Source organism: Melospiza melodia, chromosome 5 (assembly GCF_035770615.1).
Source record: "Melospiza melodia melodia isolate bMelMel2 chromosome 5, bMelMel2.pri, whole genome shotgun sequence".
In the NCBI taxonomy this organism is placed as follows: Eukaryota; Metazoa; Chordata; class Aves; order Passeriformes; family Passerellidae; genus Melospiza; species Melospiza melodia.
The window spans coordinates 32,268,360-32,288,717 of NC_086198.1; the positions used below are offsets into that span (position 1 = coordinate 32,268,360).

The 20,358-nt window shown below is 49.4% G+C and overlaps 1 protein-coding gene across 1 annotated transcript; it reads left to right on the forward strand.

The window, feature by feature from the left end:
• Positions 1-8,532: 8,532 nt before the first annotated feature.
• EREG (epiregulin) lies at positions 8,533-16,318 on the forward strand. The gene is made up of 5 exons (XM_063156853.1): positions 8,533-8,641; positions 13,984-14,067; positions 14,214-14,337; positions 14,900-15,046; positions 15,909-16,318. Exons 1-5 carry the CDS (start codon positions 8,596-8,598, stop codon positions 15,967-15,969), a joined length of 462 nt encoding a protein of 153 aa, XP_063012923.1. The 5' UTR covers positions 8,533-8,595; the 3' UTR covers positions 15,970-16,318.
• Positions 16,319-20,358: the final 4,040 nt, after the last annotated feature.

Consider the following 20,358-nt stretch of genomic DNA (forward strand, 5'->3'; position numbering starts at 1 on the left):
GTTTTCTTCCAAGCTGGAGCTTCCCTCTGCATGAAAGCAATTCCTCCATCCCTCAGAGCTGGCTACCCAGTTTGTCAAATATGAGCCAACCAGGAGAGGTGTGCCTTGCTTTTAATAAAGTATTTGACTGACAGGGAACTTTGAGCTTCTCTCTAGCTCTGCTAGGAGGTTCTGTCCTGAGATGCACTGCCAAAACAAAAGAGTTAGGTGTTATGACTTCTTTTTGAAAGCTATATTTGGATTTACTGCAGAAAATTTGCAGATTACAGACAGGTATCTAATTATTGACCATCAAAAAAACCCATTTTGCAACACTGAAGAAACTCACAAGAAAATTTAGGTTTTTCTCTGTGTGTCACTTTCTTTGTTTAGCTGGAATGGATTGTTTATATGAAAGAAAAAGAACCCCTACCTTGAGGTAAAATGTAGCAGCAAGCATTCCACCAATGTAACTCCTGGCTTTCTCTACCTGAGTGAGAGCTACACAGCATAAGCCTGTGGAAAATAATGCCAACAGTAATGTATCATTCCTTTGACTTAAAATTCCCCAGAAAGCGCTCTCCAAGTGCACCAGCTCTACAAACAACTTGTAGAAGCCACGAGGTAGAAGTCCTGGTATGTACCACGAGAGGCAATGCGTGGTCAGTAGGGGTTGTGCAATGTTACCAGTGAAGCCATAGGGGAGAGAGGCAGACTCGCTGCAGACAGGCATGCATCAGCAGCTGAGGGGCTTCTGACAGGATATTTACAAATGGGTGATATCCTGTTTATGGGAGCCATGTAAACAATCGAAGGCCGTTGCCCAGAGGCTCCACTGTTACTCAGACGTGCGTAAAAGGCAGTTCTGACATGAGCAGCGCAGCGGGCACTGTGATGGTGTGGCACGGCCATCAAAGCTGCTGTGCTGTAATTAAACATGCTCAGCAATGCACAGCACGTTGCATAAGGTGCAGTGTGAGATGCTGGGAAAGGGCTTGCAGAGAGACCTCTGGTTTAGTTTAGTTAACCTGTGCGCCCTTTAAAGTGGCTGCTTTGGAAAGATGGGTAATGAGCTTTGTGTACTGTAGCTCTTCCTGGAAATCTCTCTCTTGGTTCACAAAGGGGACTGTTACGGGAACAAAATGAGGGGGAAGGGTTGAGGAGGCAGGGTGGAGACAGAAGAGCAGAGCTGTGTTCTGGACAGGCTCTCAGGTCTGGCATGTTTCACCTGAGACAGATCTTCTCCTGTGCTGGCTTAATGGGCTTCAGGCTGATGTCAGGCTGCTTGTGTGATGGATTTGGAGGTTTGGACGGGGAGGCTTAATCTGGGTGTGGAGCTGGAAAGGGAGTGTGTGATGCTTGAGGGGGTGACCTCGGCTGTAGGCACGCTGCAACTCAGAGGCCAAAAGTGTCTCATCCTGAGCATCTGATGTGCAGCCTCACAAAAAAGGGGTTCTCAGGGATGTCTATTGAAAATCCTCTAGAGGAACTATTGTTGTTCAGAAGTTTAATGAGGTTCAGAGACCAAATTTGTGGTTGGCAGCCTTGGCCAATTCATCCTTCTTCCCTAGCCCTTCATTTCCTCTCTGAAGGACACAGACCCTGCCTGCAGGAGAATCAATCAAGAACTGCCAGCCATAGCTCAGTGCTGTTGCTAATTTAATAGCATCACTGATCTAATTGAGCCCAGCCCTGGCCTTTGTCCTGTCCCACTTGATTTACACGCATGCGCTCCCGGTGTCATAAAGGAAATCTCCTGCCTCTCTTAAATAACACTAAGCTGCAGGAACGAGGACGAGGGGGTGGATGTGTAGATACCACATCAAGGAGTTATGTGGGAAGTGGCACAGTCAGCCACTGCCACCTCCCCCCCAGGACATCCCATGGCAGATTCCTGCCTTGTCCTATCTCCTACTTGCACCTCAAACAACCAGCACCCCCTGTACGCGTGGATGGAGAGATGGACAAGTTCCCTGGGGCTGGGGCCTTTGCCTCCACTTGGCCTTTGGGCAAACCCAGAGCTCCTTGCTGAGAGAGCAGAGAAACATGCAGGCACTGAACACCTTTTATTTTGCTTTTTGGTGTGGGAGGAATCCAGGCTGCACTCTTGAGATAGGTTGGAAAACAGCCAGCTCTGACCAGAGAACTGGGGTCTGTCTCCTTTCCTGGTAGCTGACAGCAGCCTGACCTGCATAAATGAGAGAAAAAATCAGCACTGTAGGCAGATTGTTTCCACCTGTGCAGGAGCTCTCCCTGCCCTTCTCAGCCCCACAGAGGCCTACAGTCCTTCCCTGTGGCTTCCAGTCAGTACCCAGTTGATTAATCCGTTTCTTCTGTGTGTAACCTAGGAACGGTGTCCAGGGAGACTTGGATACCTGAGATGATGTTCAGACCATTGATGGGAGGAGAGGGTGACTAGATGATTTCACGTAGTCTTGGTCATTCCCAAACCAAACCCCAGAGGTTTCCACGTACCACGTGACTCATGGACTCTCAAGAGTTGGTGGTATTGAATTCATTGGAGATCAAAGAATATGGATTTTATAGCAGTTTGAGCCCAGTGAGGGAAAACACCGAATGGAAATGTCTTGTTGGGTGTTGCTACATCAAGGTATTCCTGATCAGCTTCTTTCCCTTCTACCTGCATCTGCCCGCAGGCAGAGAGCATAATATCCAGCCTGGCTCCCAGCTGATGTGAGCTGGAGGGATTATTTTTGCTGGAGTTGTAGGAGATCTTCATTGGGGGCCACAGTGTCCTAGTTTGAAACATGACTACATCAATGATTTGGGCACCTGTGTTTATGGGCTCCCTAGGGGAGATTGTCTCATCACCTCTGCATGACAACAGCCAGCACAATAAAGGCCTGATCCTCACAGCCTTTTTTTTTCCTTTTTTTTTTTTTTTTTTTTTTTTTTTTTGGTCACTTCAGTAACAGTAATGATTAACAGTAATTATCAGAACAGTAGTGGGAGTGTCCCATAATGCTAGTGGATGGGGGAATTCCAATAAGTGCATCTGCTACAGTGCTTAGTGCTGGTTACCAGGCCAAACAAATACACCAGAGACCTGTGGCTCTTTCTTAAATTTGGTTTCTGGAACATGTGCTGGCTGAGCTGGTTTCAGGTGGATTGCTGTTTACTCCATCATCCTTAATGACACATTGCTCCTGCCAGGGTGCCCCAGCTCCCGTGTGCATGGCTGGCGTGCAGGTGACAGTCACTGCTGTGCTGCAGCCAAAACGTGGAGTCTGTGGACAGCTGAAGTGCCAGTGGTGGAGCAGGGCCTGGGGTGAGTCACAGCTCGGTGCTGCTTTGGATTCAGCAGGCCCAGCGCAGGCAGGGAACAGCCTGCTAGTCAGCCCTTCCTCTGCTCATATATGCTTGAGGTATAACAGCAAAATATTTATCAAGGGCCAAAATAAACTTGCCAAAGGGACTGAAGCCAATGCAGCTGAGGCCTGTGACAGCCAGGCTTCCCAGATGGAGCAGTGAAGAGTCAGGGGCTCTACTTATGGTGTGTGTGCAGCACATATTGGTCAGGCTTTAGCACAGGCCTTAGAGGCTGGTGCTGTGTTTCAGCAGGTGTGCGCTTCTCATTGACAGTGTCTTCCTCTTGTCTTCCCCAGGCTGGCACCAGCTGTCCTGATAGGAGGTGCAGGAGAGGCATGGAAGGTCGAGATGGAGAGCCCACAGCTAGGAGAGACTGCTGTGCAGATAACCTGAGAGCAGCTGGTGAGTTCCCTGTTGCAGTAGGCTTGCCATCATTTCACTGTCCTGAGGGGGATGTCCGTCTCTGGGCAGAGCCATCGGGTGGGTGGGCCATATGGTCATCCACCAGGGGCATCCTGCCATGTAGGAGTTTCAGTTCTACTGGCCACTGATCAGAGGCATGAATGATGCTCCCCTGTGTGCACATGGTGACTTGTCAGAGAAGGCAGTGTTCACCTCTGCATGTGTTCTGCCTCTCAGTGGTTAATCCTTGTCCTGGAGAACAAGAAATTCTGTGGAAGAGATGACTTAATAAACTCAAAGGAGCTGCTGATGGACAGAACAGCACACAGGACTCGTGGGTAAGGGGCTGATGTTCTCCCAGCTTGCTTGCAACCTACTATAACTGCTGTGGGGAAATCCCCTTTGTTTCAGGCTTTGTTCTTCTATTATTCTGTTCTATGTAATTGTTGTAAACAGTTCAGCCAAAACAAGGAGAAACAATTAATATATACAGGGGGGACTTGGCTTGATACCACTCTCAGCAAGGGCATGGGTTTGTTTATCACCAAGTAAAGGCAGAAACCATGGAAAGACTCCACAAATTAGAAAGGCTTCAACCCCTCAGAGGCTAAGAAATCACTCAGCATGGAGCACTGGGCTGTAATTAGGAAAGGGAAATCACCAGCTGAGCATTAAGAAGCTCTTGCTGTCCGTGAGATGTGTTGAGGCATTTAGGATTTGCCCAGGGGAGAGTAATGGCAAAGTCATACAAGCCAGGAGAATGAAGTTTTAAAAACTGCCCTTTAGGGAGGAATGCAGCATGAACTGGGAGACCTGTCTCCCTTTTCAATGCCATCTTCTGAGATGGATGAGAATTAGCTGCTTGGGTGTTTTTTTCTCTTTTAAATTGCTGGTTAATGCTGACCCAAGAAGTTGGTAAAGAAGTCAGTGAATTTGGGGAATTGTTCTTTATTTTTAATAGCACAACATCTTAGTTGTCCAGTAACTTTGACCTTGTGCTGTGTTTACAGGAAGAGGCATTGGCCACTTTCAGCCCTGGGTGCAGAATTTGAACTCTCATAGTTTATAGGAGAGAGTGGTTGTTTAATTCATCCCTCGCATTCACGGCAAATTTGAATCTGACCTTTAAACGGAGTAATTTGGCTCAAGGTTTTTCTCTACTCCATTTCCTCCAGCCAGTTGCGTCTACGTATTCCAGTTAAAAATACTTTCCCTTCTTAGGGCATTTGTCCTAAGGGCATGTTCCCATGAGTCTCGAGATTTTTACCATTTATGATTTTCACAAAATCATGGAACCTTTTGGGTTGGAAAGGCTCTCTAAGATCACTGAGTCCAACCATTCCCCCTAGCACTGCAAAGCCCACCGCTGAAGAGTGATTCCAATTGCACATCTACTTGCCTTTTATATCCCTTTGGGAACTTTATATTAACCTTGTGTAGTTCAAATGAAAGTGCTGTCAAGATTGAAGTGCATTCCAGTTGATGTCTGACCTTCTGAGAGTATTTCTTGAGCATCTCTCATTTTGTGCAATGAAAGTTTGCTCTATGTAAGTCTGCTAACGGATGTACATGCTGTTTGAAAAATTCTGGATGATTTTCCCAAGAATTTACAAAATTGCTGCTCTTTGTTACTTTGTGTGGAACAGTGGTGAGTGCATCAGTGCAAGGCTAGGAATGATTTTCTTTCCATTGCAAAAGTACTTTCTAGCAAGAAAATATGTTGATTCTGCAAATTTATCTTGTTTTCAGGAGATGAAACCAAGGCAGGTCCATGCCCACAGCAGCAATGCGTAAAACCAGGTACAAACCCTACAGAAGGCAGCTAAAGTAAGTGGTACAGACACTCACCATGTATGGTTTTAAGTATGTAAAAACGCACAGATAAAGTGGCTGTTCATTGCTGTGAACACATGTATTCTTCTACAGCGAGTCGCCACAGAAAAATATACATTTCATCTGTGTTTTTTCCTCTTTAAATCAAAAAGGGCATGTTGTTCATAGAAAGTGCAGTGCCTCATCACTGATGGATACACTGACAGACAAGGCTCAGTCAGTACCTGGGAAATGATCACTGCTGTGAATCTGCTGCTCTGTCCCAGAGGGGGAGGTGAATGCTTGAGACATAGCAAGGACTGAGACAAGCTGAAACAAGGACTTCAGCTGAGCCTCTGTACTTTGTAAAGAGAGATTTCTTTTAAAGGTGGTTATTAAGGCAGTGCAAGGTAATAAAAGCAAGCAACTCTTTCGCACAAATTCTTGAGGTACTTCCTCATATCCTTGTTACACTTAGTAAAGAAAAAAATCCCGAAATGTCAAAGCATTCAGGGGTGGTGAATGCACCCCACACTGGTGGGGTGCCAAAGGGCACAGATCCCGGGGTGCCTTGCCCTGGGTGTGCCAGTTCACCCCGGCAGGAATCGAGGCCAGCAGCAGCGGCGATGCACCCGTGATGCTCTGTTGCCCAACCAGCACTGCCTCCCAGCATTGCACAGACTTGTCGCTCCTACCGGCACCTGTGGGATGCAATGAGCCTGCCTTACAATGACCCCATTGATGCTGCAAGGCCTCTTGGAAAACTGGCTCTTAAGGTGCGTGCCAGCCTTACCCCAGGAGGCATCATCCACGTGGAGGAGGGGATGGTGAAAGCTGCACGCGGGGATGCCGGATGCGAAATCAGGCGCTGTGAAACAAAGCACATTACAGAAAGGTGGAACAAAGATGTATCCGTGATACTTGTTTTCCACATATTCAGATCTGAAAGAGGAAATTCCAATGAATTGCTCCAATTGTGTCAGCGTTACTTGGTATCTGGGTACCGGTACAGGACTATAATTAAACGTTGCCCTTCAGAGGATAAATCATGCAGGAATTTAAGGGTAAAATTAATTATAAAGTGGAAGTTCTTTGGTGATGCTGCTTTTTAAGACATCTGTAAGCCCACACACAGAAACAGGTTGCTAATAATTGCAATTCCTTCCTTTACTCATTATGATCCCTGAAAGAGCAGACAATAAAATCCTTAATAAGGGGGATCAGCACAAATTAAGGAAGCAACAAAAACAGTCATGCGGCATCAAAAAAGACACCATCTACATGGCATGACTCATTAGAGGGGAAAAAAGGGGACTTAGAAAAAGATTCCAACTGTATCATGAACCACTTGCTGGGGAGGGCATCCTTCTAAATGCTACTTTCACACCGAGCTTTATTACTTTATCTTGCCAACTCTCATACCACTTAGGTAATTAATAAGTGGTGCTGACACACAATTCTGTAGCAACACACTGCCTTTTTTCACTTCAGCATCTCCATGCCACTGTAGACCTAAGAAAATGATCCGAAAATAAGGAGTATTATTAGTTAGTACCAGATCTATTGCAACCCCCTGAATGAATGTCTTCACTCCTTAGAACTGCATTCTGAACAGAGTTGTGAAATATGGAATTCTGCAGTGTCCAGTATGTCTGGATTCTGCAGTATCTGCAGTATATCTTCTACAGTTACCTCTCTTCAATACTAGTATCAATAACTGCTTATAAAACAGAGAAACTAGGGACACTTGAGTTACCAGCTGGTGCAGTGCAGCTCAGTGTCAATTCTCGGATTCCTTTCAATGTGAGATAGGCTTATCAGTGCCACAATAAACTGGGTATCGATGTGCCTTTATGGAGAGCGGTAAGGCAGGGAAAGATGATTTCTCCTTTAAAAGGAAAAGGAGTAAACCATCATTGCTCTCAGCAGCTTGTTGAGATGAAACACACTTCACATTTTAGGCAAATGCGTGCAGTAGGGATTTGGTGGATGGGATCCCTCGCTCATCTGATGGTGGGATGTAACTGCTGAATGAGGTCTTGCCTAATATAGCAACAAAGTGCATGGGCTTCAACAGGATGCTTGAAAGGATTTTTTTAAAAAGTAGCTGTTGGCTGCTCTTTCAAGGATCTTATAACTGATAGAGATGTTGCTTCCAGGAACTGCCTGGACTGTGGTGCTGCTGGGCTGTGGTGAGCCAGGGGCTTGAGGGGGAACATGGCATACACATCCCCTGAGCTCAAGACCATTGTGGCCAGCCCAGGTGCCAGGTGAGGTGCTGACATTCCTGGTACCTGTGCTGTAACCTAATAAGCCATTTTTGCCCCTAGCTCCGGGGTTCCCTGGCAGCTGCTGAGGGTCACTTCAGAAATGCCAGGAGGTGGGAGATTCGCCCAGCAAGTTCCCAGCTGCCCACCCTGGGGTGTTTCCCAACCCTTGGTTTAGGCACAGGTGCTGTTCATGGCAATGCAATGGCCCAGTGGTCCCTTGTGTGCTGGCAGGGGCTACCTGGGCAGCTGGCTCTGGGTCTGCAGGGCCTCTTTCCATCGAACATCACGTGGATGGATGCTTTGAAAGCAAGCAGAGGCAGCGGTCCCGAGGTTGTGCCGTAGGCATCCACAGCCCCGGGAAGTCAGCGCATGGGCTAGACTGCTCAGAGGGCTCGGGTAATTTTACGGCCCCAGGTACTATTTGCAGTGCTACTGGCTGGAACCAGGAACACCTAATGTACCCGGGCACCAGCCGACGGCCGGAGTGGGCAGAGCTGCCCCCTCCTCCGGGCAAATGGCTGGGACAAGCCGGGCCGGGGGTGCTGTCGCTGCCCACTATCGGGGCACGGCCCGCGGGCAGAGCAGGGGGCAGCCGGGGGCGGGGGGCAGGAAGCGCTGAGGCCGAGCCGAGCCGCCGGGCCGGGCGGGCTGTGTGTCACGGCTGCGGGCCCCGCCTCTGCGTGGGCACATAAAAGTGCTGCCGGCCGGCCGGGCGATTGCACACCGCTGCGCCGCTCCTGCCGCCGCCGTCGCCTCCGCCTCCTTTCCTGCCGCCTCCTCTGCTCCCCGGGCACCGAGGGCGATGGACGCCGGCTGCCTGTGGGCCCGCAGCCTGCTGCTCTTCCTCGGTAAGCGGCGAGGTCCCCGTTCCCGCGGGCAAGGGCTGGGAGGGCATCGGGTGCTGCGTCCTGGGGCAGGGACATTCTTTGGCTGCTGGAATATCTGCGTCAGAACATAACGTTCAGGTTGCCTTCAGGTGAGGCTGATGGGTTTCTCTCCGAGATGAAGTCCCGGGTGCTGACAGGTGTACCCGGGTGGATTGTATGAGCTGAGGAGTGGAGCACACAGCACACTTTGTGGTGTGTTCTTACAGGATGTTTTGTTGCTTATGTGATGCCCAGGTGTGTCCTGTGACTGAGTGAAGGTGGACATTCTTTCCCTTCTCACCAGCTCTGCTCTCAGTGCAGTCTTTTCCCTTTCACCTTGACCTGTCCTGTTTGTAGCCTGGTCCTGCTGCCTTCTCCCGGGCCATGCTCTGGGTGAGTTCAGTGGGTGAATCCTCACAGCAGCAGAGACTTCCTGATCTTAACAAAACAGTTTGTGGCCTCCTTCTGCTTGACACTTCTCCACCTCCTCGCTGGGAGTGTGTTACTCCATTGTATGACATAAGCTACCTGAAAGTCTCAAGTGAACACGTGTATCCTTAGAGCATCAAGAGTCCTGGGGCCTGGGTGTGCTGTGATGCAAGAGCTGATCCTTGTCACTCACCTCCATGGGGTGCTGGCAGTGACAGGTGATGACTGCTGAGAGCTGACCCTGCTGGGCAACTTGAGCTCTGTGGGCAGCAGGTCCTGAGACCTGGCACACTCACACCTTGCTTTAATAACAAAGCATGTTCTCGCACTCAGGATGTTGGGCTCGAGGTCATAGTTGATGGACAAACTCAGTTCCCAGCACTTCTCTTTTGGGACAGATGTTTTCCTCACCTTCTGAGCCCACTGCAGTATGAGTTTGTGTCTTTCCTCTTAGCTGGGTCTTTCCATAACAATTGATGGAGCAGGTGCTGCACAGCATCTCACTTGTCAGGACAGCAGGCTAAACGTCTTGTAGTCTGTGAGTCAGCCATGCTTTGCACAAAAATGACACTGGTAGGAACTGGTATGTCTTCATGGATCTATATATGAATTTCTTTGTTTCCGGGGCAGGCACAACATCTAATAGTAAGGGATGGGTTAGTCATAGCTAGGTGCCATCATAACAACTGCTATGAGCACTTTACTGCCTTCCCCTCCCAGGGCAGGACTGTAAGCAGAACTTGATGCTTCTGGGAAGACTGGAACTGGTGTTATGCCAGACTGGAGGAGGTTCCCTGCTGAATGGCTGAAGCCCTACTGAAGTGACAGTCTCCTTGCCAGGTTCATTTCCTGGCTATTGTGGGCTTGGAGACAGCAGCAAGGGAGTGGTGAGATAGAGATGTCTCTCACTCCTGAGGGGACACGGTGCTATGCCAGCCACATGTGGATATGGTGATGGTGGGGACAAGCTGGGGACCTGCCTTTTGTAGGAGTTGTTGCAGGAGTCTCGGCACTGATCCCCTTGTGCTCCCTGTAATGCTCGCTCAGAGGGGAAGGCAGGAGTTGGACCTCAGACTCACTGGACAGTTCCAGGACCTGCTGTCCTTATGTTTTCCTGTGTCACATTCTTCTGGCTCTCAGCAAACTGGCTCAGCATAAAGACTGCTGCATCTGAGGATGGGGCAAGTGTTAGTGGCCAATGTGTCTGGCTGGAAGTCATAAGGGATTGCTGCTTTTGTGGCATAGGGACCTCACTCCCATGCAGGAGTTGGGAAGCAGTGTGGCTGAGGCACAGGGGCAGCACCTGAGTAAGATAGTGGTGTGCAGGTCTCCAGAGGGATTGGAGCACTACTGGGATGATGGGGTGCACATAACTGCATTATCTCTGCCCAAGGGTAAGTCCTGGCACGATGCTGAAGATGATCCTGTGGGCCTGTAACAGTTTTGGAGCACCAGTCTTCCCATGATAGACTGGTGTTTCCAGGGCTGCCTTAGAGCTGCTGTGACCTGATCCTGGACATCCACAGCTGTGAGTCTGTGGCTCTGGAATTAAACAGTGGTAGTAGGGATGCTCACAAAGCCAGTGGGACAGACTGGGTAGCTTCCATGTTCCCGCTTAGTTTGCCCAAAGAAGACAGAAGACAGTTAAGACATCCCCTGGATGTCCAAAATCAAGTGGTAGGGATGCACCTTGGTCTGTCTTTGCAGTTAAAAAGGGCTGAGATCTTTCAGGTGTGTGTCACCTGGGCACCTCTGCTTTGGAAGTGCAGCCCATGGGGAGGGTATAGGTGCTGCTGCTGTGGCAGAGAGACCATAGAGATGCCAAATGGGAGGTAGCACCATTCAGGTGAATTAGTACAGGACTGGCAATCTCAGTGACAGATGAAGGCAACTCAAATAATGATTGAGCTCTCAGAAACTTGACAGTTCCCCAAGTGTAAATCCTCCACAGAGCAGTCCTCAGTTGAGTGTATCTTGCCTGTGCATCCTTCATCCTTAGCAGTCATCCTGCCACTGGAAACTACAGCTGGCTCACAGTGGGAAAACTGATGATTAAGCCTTGTAGGTAATCTCTGATGGAGGTTGCAGGAAGTGAAGGCATTTGGTCACTGGCCCTTATTTTCCTTTCTTCCCTCATGGAAGGACAAGTAAGCAGCAGCATTATTCCTGTTCCAGTGAGTGCTGTCAGTGTAAACCTTGCAGGAATACCTGTGAAGCTGGATGGGATTATGATGTAGGAATACGACTTGTAACACTCACATTACTGCAAGACACAGATGAAAATCCACCACCTAATTACTCTTATCTTGTACCCTGTGTTTGCTTAATGAACAGTGAAGGAATAAAAATATAACCTCTCCCAGGTGCTGTGTTTAGTATGCATCATCTGATAAATATCCTGGGAAAGGCTCTCCTTTGCCAGCGCTGTGTGCGGATCCCTTATCCTCCCGGTGATGTCAGAGGGGAAATATGTGCACGGGGGAAAGGGCAAAACAGAGCAGTGCAGAACAGGAAGAACTTTGCCCAAAAGCAGCAAATACTGCTGGGTGTCAGCAAATATCCACACCTGCAGTCCAGCCTTTCCAGCCCTGGAGTCTGCAGTCAGGTGAAGGAGGCACCTGCACATGGCTGGGACTGGGAAAGCCCTTGGGCAGTGTTGGAGGAGGAGGTTATTTTTAATTTGTGCCCCATAGATGTCTGACTTGTAGCCTTTAACTGGAAAGCCATGCTCCTTTCTGGAGCCAAGATGAGAGCTAACCTGCCTCTTCCATGGATCTTTTGGTTGGAGTTTTCTCAAATATGAAAGCCAGGTTCTGCTAAGTCTCCAACTGAGAACTCCAGCTTAAAAAGCAGCTGCTGGGGTTATGCCCAGGTCAAGGAAGTGAGCAAACTGTGACAGAAATGTGTAGGCTGCATGAGATCCTCAGCTGGCTTAATCCATCTGCTTAACAAGTGGGTATCTCAGATACCTCTGGCAGGTGTAGCCTTGACTTTTTTTCATTTCTGTCCTTAATTCTTTCGGTGACATGATGTGTCCTTAGTCGGACACTGCTGTCTTGTACCATAGCTCCTCCCTTACAAGGGAGCAGCTTAGTCCATGGAGCACTCCTCAAATGTCCCCCTAGTCCCTGGGAAGAAGAACTGGCTCGCTAAGTCTTTTTCCAGCATCTTTTGGGACCCCACATCCCTGGGCTGCCTGTCTGACAGCTGGTGGCTCTCCTTTCACACACTTGAACTTATGTTTTAGCAACTCAGATGGGCCTCACAGAAATGTTAAACTGCTGCTGCTGAGGCAATCTACAGTGAGCACACTGCTACTTAAAAAAAGAAAATCCCACCCTGAAAGTAAACTTGCATGTCCTGCCCCATTGGAGGGAAAGGCAGGTCCTGCTGAGTCATGCCAGTAGGCACAGGAGTCTCCAGCTGGTATAGGTGCTGGCATCATGGACCTGTTACTGTTGCTCTGGCTCTGAGGGACCTGGGCTTTGTTCTTTCTTCTAGAGCTTGGTGGAAATCTGGTTTATTAACTTTGCAGAGGGAGATAAGAAGGCGGAATGATGATTTTAAAAATGCAAACACAGGAAGAAGCCCCGTCCCTCTTAGATATTCCTGCTGCTTTGGTGTGTAGCTGGAATGAAGGATAAAGGAAGCCTACCTATCGCCCAGAAGTAGATGAGGTGCCGGAAACCCATAAATTACCACTGCTAGATTTAACCCTGAGATGTAATGACACTTTCTAATAACTGGAGTTGAATTAGAATGATCGGGAAATTATGGAGGCACACTCCCTCCATTAGACATGCATGACCTGACAAGTTAATAGAGGCAAACAGCCCAAAGACACAAATTACAGACTTCCGTGGAATGGGGCTGATGACTAAGCAGTTCATGAGCAGGTTAATTTGTGACCACAGCAGGAGTTTTAGCCAGGTGGATTTCATTTCCATGGGTCAGACATTCACTATTCCTCATGGACTCACTGTAAAACTACAGGCACCTGGGCTGGCTTTCCAATCCTGCTTGCAAATGTTTATTTAACTACTGGAACAGCTGAAAGCTGTGCCTGTTTCTTCTGGTGTTCTGCTAGGTAACAGTGGCCCAGGGTCATAAAGTGGTCAGTAACCTCTCCAAGCCCATGGGCAGATGAGGAGTGTTTGGTATCTCGTGTTAGTGGCTTTGCAAGCGGGCCTTTCAGCAAGGAACTTCCAAAGGAGTCAGTGCAGGAACTGTCCAGCCCTTCAGCTGTCTTCAGCAAGGAGACGGCTGATTAAGTTATTTGCTGGTAAAGAGCAGCTTTTGTGTTAAGCCTACCTGGAGCAGTTTGTGGTCTCTGAAGCCAGTGGTGGGGTGCTGAGCCTGGCTCAGCACTGACCTGGTGTGCTGAGTCACCAGCTGCACTGACTTGCAGATTCCTAGGGAATTCTCTTCCTGTGGGCTGTTGTGAGTCAAGGATATCTTGATTTTGATCAGCAAAAGGACTCCTCCTGTGATGAGTGCTGGACTGTCATGCCTAATTGTGGAAGCCTGGCTATTTCCCTTGCACAGGTGGCATGCCAGACCAGTCAGAAACCTAACACAATCATCAAATGGCCTAATTCCTGCCTCTCCCCATAATCTCTCCAAGCCTGTTCCTGCCCACAGTGTGGGCGAGAGGTGGTCACAGACACCAGGTTTTTGTTCTGCCTTATAAGTTTGCATTTCAGAGATGTTTCTTTTGGCTGCTTTATATAATGTAGGCGGCACATCACTCAGACCTGTAGTTTTTCAGCTTTCAACTACAGGTCTTTCCTACCATGATGAGAAGCTTCTGTTCTTCTTGCATTAATTACTACAGCAGCTTAAACAATTAACTCAAAATGCATCTAGTTTTGACTGTTGTTTTTATTGTCTTTTAGGTTACCTATTGCAAGCAGTCCTGGGCACAACAGTGATCCCGTTATGTGGGCCTGGTGAAATGGAGAACTGCACAACAGCACTCAGTAAGTACTGCACAGCTCTGTGTAAATACCAGGCCTTTGGTTCCCAACTTCCTTGGGCTGGCAGCCTCACTGAGGTGCCCTTGGGAGTCATTTTTCTCTGAGAAGCATTGCCCACATCCTGAGGCGCTAATGAAATATCTTTGCAGTCCAGACAGAGAACAGCCCACGTGTGGCCCAAGTTGGGATAACAAGATGCAAGCCTGAAATGAAGGACTACTGCTTCCATGGGCAGTGTGTGTACATCGTGGACTTGGATGAGCACTACTGCAGGTATGGACAGGCCCCACTCATCCTGCAGGTCTCCCTGGGGTGGGCTTTGAGGTGGACTTTGCTCTGGCTGCCATTGACACTTAGCTGAAACAGCAATCCAGCCAAGTATTAAATGCTCACAAGAAAGTGAAGAGGAGCACCACGTCTGTAATGCTTAGCTGCATTTAAAGCAGTGTTAAGCACATGTGCTGCCTCCAGTGATCTCTGAGAGTCTCAGACACCTGAAATTAGTGACCAACCCAGCTTAGACTTGGGACATTCTTTCTGATGTGCTTCCCTGTCCATCTGTATTTATACTAGTATGAGATCCAGAGCTCAGGCACAGCACCAAGGTCTCTCCTTTGATCCAACCTATGAAATAAAGATGCTTTAGGCATTTTTAGGGGTATTACTCGTTTACCTGAACAATTTGCAGTCATCTCTAGGGCCACGTGGCCTTGAGTTACATCAGTTAAAGTGTTTGGTCCCTGAGGAAACAGCTGGCCAGCAACCTGGGATGCTCTGTGAGCTGCTGAGGTGTAACTCCTGTGCCACATGTGTGACTATGCCTCTGTCCCCTCAGGTGTGACGTGGGTTTCTCGGGGGTGCGCTGCGTGCACTCGGAGCTGGTGCGGCAGCCCCTCAGCAAGGAGTACGTGGCGCTGACCGTCATCGTGGTCCTGCTCTTCCTCGCTGCCCTCTCCCTCGCCGCCTACTACGTCTGCAGAAGGTGAGACTCGTGCTCCTGGTGGCTCAGGAGGCTGGCTAGCTGGGGGTGGCAGGCATCCTCTGAGCCCCCCAGGTAGCCTGGAGCAGCTCACTCTCTGGGCAGTTGCGCACACAGCCCCACTCAGCTGCACCTGAGGCGCTCAGGGCAGGCAGCGTGCTGGCAGTGTGGCACAGGCCAGGCTGCAGGCCAGGCAGCAGCACTCCCAGTGCCTGTTCACCCTCACTCTGGGGCTCTGTAGGCTGGTTCCTATCTGGCTTAGAGGGTGTGTTGAGCTCAAGGAGAGAGCAGACAGGGAGTAGGGAAATTCTAGTTCTTTCATTGGTAATGCCATTCCCTCTGACATCAGGGGCAGAAGAGCAGTTGAATTTCTATTAGCTGATTTGTTGATCTGGTAGGTTATTGTGAGTGTGACATCATGAGCACTGCCTTATCAGCTTTACTATGGGGGACAATACCCTTCTCCATGAACAGATCCAAAGCAGCAAGAATCCTTCTACAGCCTAAAAACTAATGGTAAGCATTTGTCAGAGAGCTGGGGAGATGAAACAAGTCCAGAAGGAGAGCTCAGCGCCCAGATCTGGTAGGCAGCTAGATGGTAACCAGCAGGATTTCTCAAAGACAAGCCTAGTACCAGCAGGAAGACTTTAATGCAGATGTGGAATTGTCAGTGAAGAGTTGAGAAAGGAGACTGCATTCAAGTGAAGTCAGACCTGGAAATGAGCACAGACAGAGAGAGCCCAGCTGCTAGAGATTTTAAACAAATGTGAGGAGCTGGTACAGCTTTTTTCCTTTTTCCCTACTCCCCATCACTCCCCAAAAGCAACTGACTTTCCAGAACTGACATTTCTGTCTTCTACTCCAGGTACCGCAGCAAGAGGAGACAGACAAACGCCAGTGAATACAAGGAAGTTGGTGCCCTATAGGAGAAGCTGTGGCTTCCTGCAGTGTTCAGTTCATCTGGATGGACTTACCACCTACACGTCTATTTAAATGTTATTTTTGTTAATAATATTTACAATATTTATAACCTTTAAAAAATTTCAATTGTTTGGTGATTCAATAAGCATAGGTCAAGCATTTTATGTTCAGTGTTTTATTTTTTTATTAAATATTTCCTAAAGGGAATCCCACCTAGGTGGTTCTTTGGGATAGAGATATATTTTTATAAAAACTCATCTTCTTGCTCTGGAGAGAAGAATTTTATATTTATTCTTGTGAATATACTCAAAGCAATTGTATTCCTTGAAATAAAACTTCTAGACAAAGCCAAAATGTCTGCTGATTCCAGCGAGTGGTGGTAGATGGAGTTACCTCTAGCTGGCTGCCCCTCACTGGGCATGTTCCCCAGGGCTCAGTCCTGGGACCGGTCCTGTTCCGTATCTTCATCAGCAAATCCTCATGAAAGGAAGGATATTGAGAGCCTGGAGCATATCCAGGGAAGGGAGGTGGGGAAGGGTCTGGAGCACACTTCTGGGGAAGAGCAGCTGAAGTAGCTGGGGGAGCTAAGCCTGGAGAAAAGGAGGCTCTGGAGGGAACCTTCCATCTCTCCACAGCTCCCTGACTGCAGGGGTGGGTCAGGGGATCTGTTTCCAGGGAACAGGGACAGGACAAAAGAAAATGGCCTGGGGAGGTACTGATTTACCCCAATATCCAATCAGTACCTCTCCAAGCTCTGCCTGGGGAGGTACTGATTGGATATTGGGGTAAATTTCTTCTCTCTAAGAGCTGTCCAGTCCTGGCAGAGACTGCACAGGGCAGTGGTGGAGGCCCCATCCCTGGAGAGGTTTAACAGACACAGTGATGTGGCTCCTGGGGAGATGGGTTATTTGGTGGGTTTGGCAATGCTGGATTAATGCTTGGACCCTGTGATGTCAGAGTGAAACCCAGCGTGGCTTGACTGAGCAGTGTCTTAGAGGCCTCAGCAGTTATTCTTGGAGAGAGAAACCACAGTGCTATTAATGATTGTGTCAATTCACCTTAGTTCCAATGGATAGTTTTAACTGGCACAGCTGTAGGAAGTCTCAGAGGACAGCTCCTAGTGCAGCATATCCAACATGGACTGCATGACAGCAGCAGGGATCTTGTCTCATCCATACCCTCAGGAAGGGTGTGCTGTCTGCATTTTGGATTTCAGCAGGGAGGCACAAGCCTGATGAGTAGCACAGTAGCACAAGCTGATAAGCCTCTGTAGCTGAGCACATGAACATGTGGCAGCTCAGGGTGTGAGTGTAGCTACAGCAGGACACCTGCTTTGGAACCAGCATAAGTCCTCTCCATAGAGTTTCTGCCACAGCATCCATTGTACAGCTTGGAGCAGGGCAAGGAAAATTTTTGAGTTTGGCCATAAATATTTTGTTGGCCTAAAACAGTGATCAAGTAGCCTGCTGAGGTTTAGCTGAAGAACCCCAGGTGTTGGCTCTCTGTGAACAGGAAGGATTCTTGCAGCACCTGAATCATCCCTGCTAATCCCATCCCTTCTCACACTTTCAGAAGATGTGAGAAAAAGCCCAACCTTTACATCATTCCTGGTCACTGCCAGACATCTGGGCAGGCTGTTTTGGTGGGTGTGAGATGGGTGATCCCTTGGCTTATGCAACAGTGGGTTATCCTGTAGGGATTATGCTCACCCTGCTGGGTCTGTGCAGGTAGCCTGTGGCTACCTTCTGCCACCTCCTGAGGTGACCTAAGTGCTCATTGTTGGTGGTGCTACAGGGCTGTCTTGGCCCAGCCCAGTCCAGGTCAGTCAGTGGTTAAGATGAGTTTGGTTTGTGCAAAGTTTTCCCTGCTCCTTCTAGACCCTCAGCATTGAACTAGAAGAGGATTGTTGGTCATTCCCAGTTAACTGGGTTAACTCACAGGGCCCTCATTAGCTGCCCTTCAGCTTTTCACTTCCTCTCTCCTTCTCCTGTAATCCGGTTGTGACACAGGAACCTGTTCTACTGCCTAACTGGTGACAGCTAATGGCAATCCCAGCCACAGCCTCGTTGTTACACAGCCTTTCCCAGTGGGAAGATGCGGCAAAAATCGATTCTTGGAGCCTCCTTCCATTCTTGCTGTGACCCAGTTAGGATATGTGGTGACACATCCTTTCCCCTTGAGGCTTCCCTGCCTGCCTGTGAACTACTCTGGCCTGTCCCTGTTTATCCTCCAGAAACTTTTCCTGGACTCCTGGAGAAGCTCAGCCCAGAGGCCTGGCCCCCAAACACTGACCTTTTTGCTCCTCTGCTCTGCTTGGCAGGAGAATCCCAGAAGGGGACCTGAGCAGCCCCTGGAGCTGCAAATCAATCTTTCTCAAACCCACACACCCCTTGCTGCTCTTGCAGAAGGTTACAAGTGCAATAACAGCAGCAGCCTGGCATTTATTGTGCCCTATACTTTGGTCAGACACATCTAACAGGAGCAGTCCAATTTCAGGCCTGTGTAGGATTTGTTTGGAGTTTTTTATCTGTCATGACTTTCAGCTGATTGTCCTGTTCTGGCTTGGGCTTTCTCCACCTATCCTGTTGCTCATCCGACTCCCAGCCCATAGCAGCCCTTCCAGCACCTGTGTTTTTCTCACTCCTGCACATGATTGAGAAACTGCAGAACTTAGGGCCACATACCAGCTTGCCACCTCAACAGCTTGTGCTGGCTGGACGGAGATTGCCGGTCCAGCAACCACACAGCCGGGTCCTGGGGACACACCCCAAATAATTTGCCTCTGAGAATGAACCTCCCTCATTCTTTCCATGGTTTCTGCTGGCACCACCTCTGTCCCTCTGGTGCAGCTCTTCCTCACCTGCACCACCCACTGTCAGAGTCACCTTTGGCTGCCTCTTTCCTGCGGTGAGAGCACCCATAGTGTGTCTCCCGGGTGGCCCTGCCAAAGCCTTCCTGACACAATGGCTTTGCCTGCTGCATGAGTATTACAGGCCAGGCCAGTTTTTCCCTGCCTGTGACAAACTAATTCACAGCACAGGGAGTGTGGGAGGGTGGAAAGGGACGAGAGGCTGGTGCTGGAGAAACCCAGCTGATGACCTATCATCACACAGGTGGGTGACAGGTGGCCATCAGCCTGTCCTCAGGGTCACCAGCAAGTCACTGTGCAGGGTTTCTGCCCAGGACATTTGTTCTGGCAGCTCTCTGGAAGACTGAGCAACCACAGCTCCCATAGCTGCAGGGGGGCTCTGTTTGACATCTCCCATCCTTTTCAAACCTGACTCATCCCAGATTTGCCCTCTTTGTAACCCTGCCCTGGGATTCCTGCCCACAAGACTGTATGTTTTATCTGAAACTCATTCCAGCCTCTTGGGATTCAGGCAAATGCCAGCTGATGCTTGTTTTCAGGCCTGGGGCTGTCTGACCTAGAAAGCAACAGCAGCAACTCCTTCCTGGTGTCCTGCAGAAGGATTGTGCTTGTGTGAAGGCTCACTGTAAACCCTCCAAAATGCTCTGGCTTTGTGCAGATGTCACTGGTGTTGCTTCCCCTGGTCACCACATGGCTGACTTGTTTTAAGAGAGCATTAGAAGAAAGACCTTTCCAAAAGCAGCCACCAACCACAGAACTGCAGAGATCAGAGTGTGAGTCCTCACAGCAACGCAAGCCACCTACCACCTCATCACTTCTTGAGGGACAAACGCTTGCAGTGCCTGTGCCGTGCCGAGGCACCAGAGGTGGAACTGCCATTGGCACGGTGTCTCTGGCTGCTCGAGCGTTCCAAAGCCCCCCTGCAGGGCTCTGTGCAGCCGCAGCCCACGGGGCAGAGCTGTGCTCAGCTCCAGAGCCGAGCCTGCTGCCTCCAAGGCTGCTGCCCTGGCGTGCCTGCCGGCTTGGGCAATCCCGCAGCGGCTCTCCTGGGAGTGCGTCAGCCGCGGAGCTCAGGAAGCCTCGCTGAGTGTCCCGCTTACATCACACAGGCCGGGGGCGCTCGGACAAATGGTCCTTGTCCTCGCTGAGGCAAGCCTGGGATTGCACAGCGCATCTGGCACCTCGTCCCGGGGCTGCTCGTGAGAAGGGCAGGGATGGGGCTCAGGGAGGAGAGAGGAGCTTAAGTGGGCTGGGAAGACTCACGGGTCATGTACTCATCGCATATCTGACCCGGGTCAGTGGCAGTCATCCTTTGTGTCTGCACTGAAGAAAGGATGGGTGGATAGACCAATGAACGGATGGGAGAAGGGAAGAAAGGACAGACGTAAGGAAGGATAGATGGAAGGTGTTTCATCAGTAAATGTAGAACTTTAGTCTTGCACAAATAGACATCATTATTTTAATAAAGCCAGTGCCAAACCTAAATTACCCCAACACTCCCATGATATAATCCCATCCTATATGA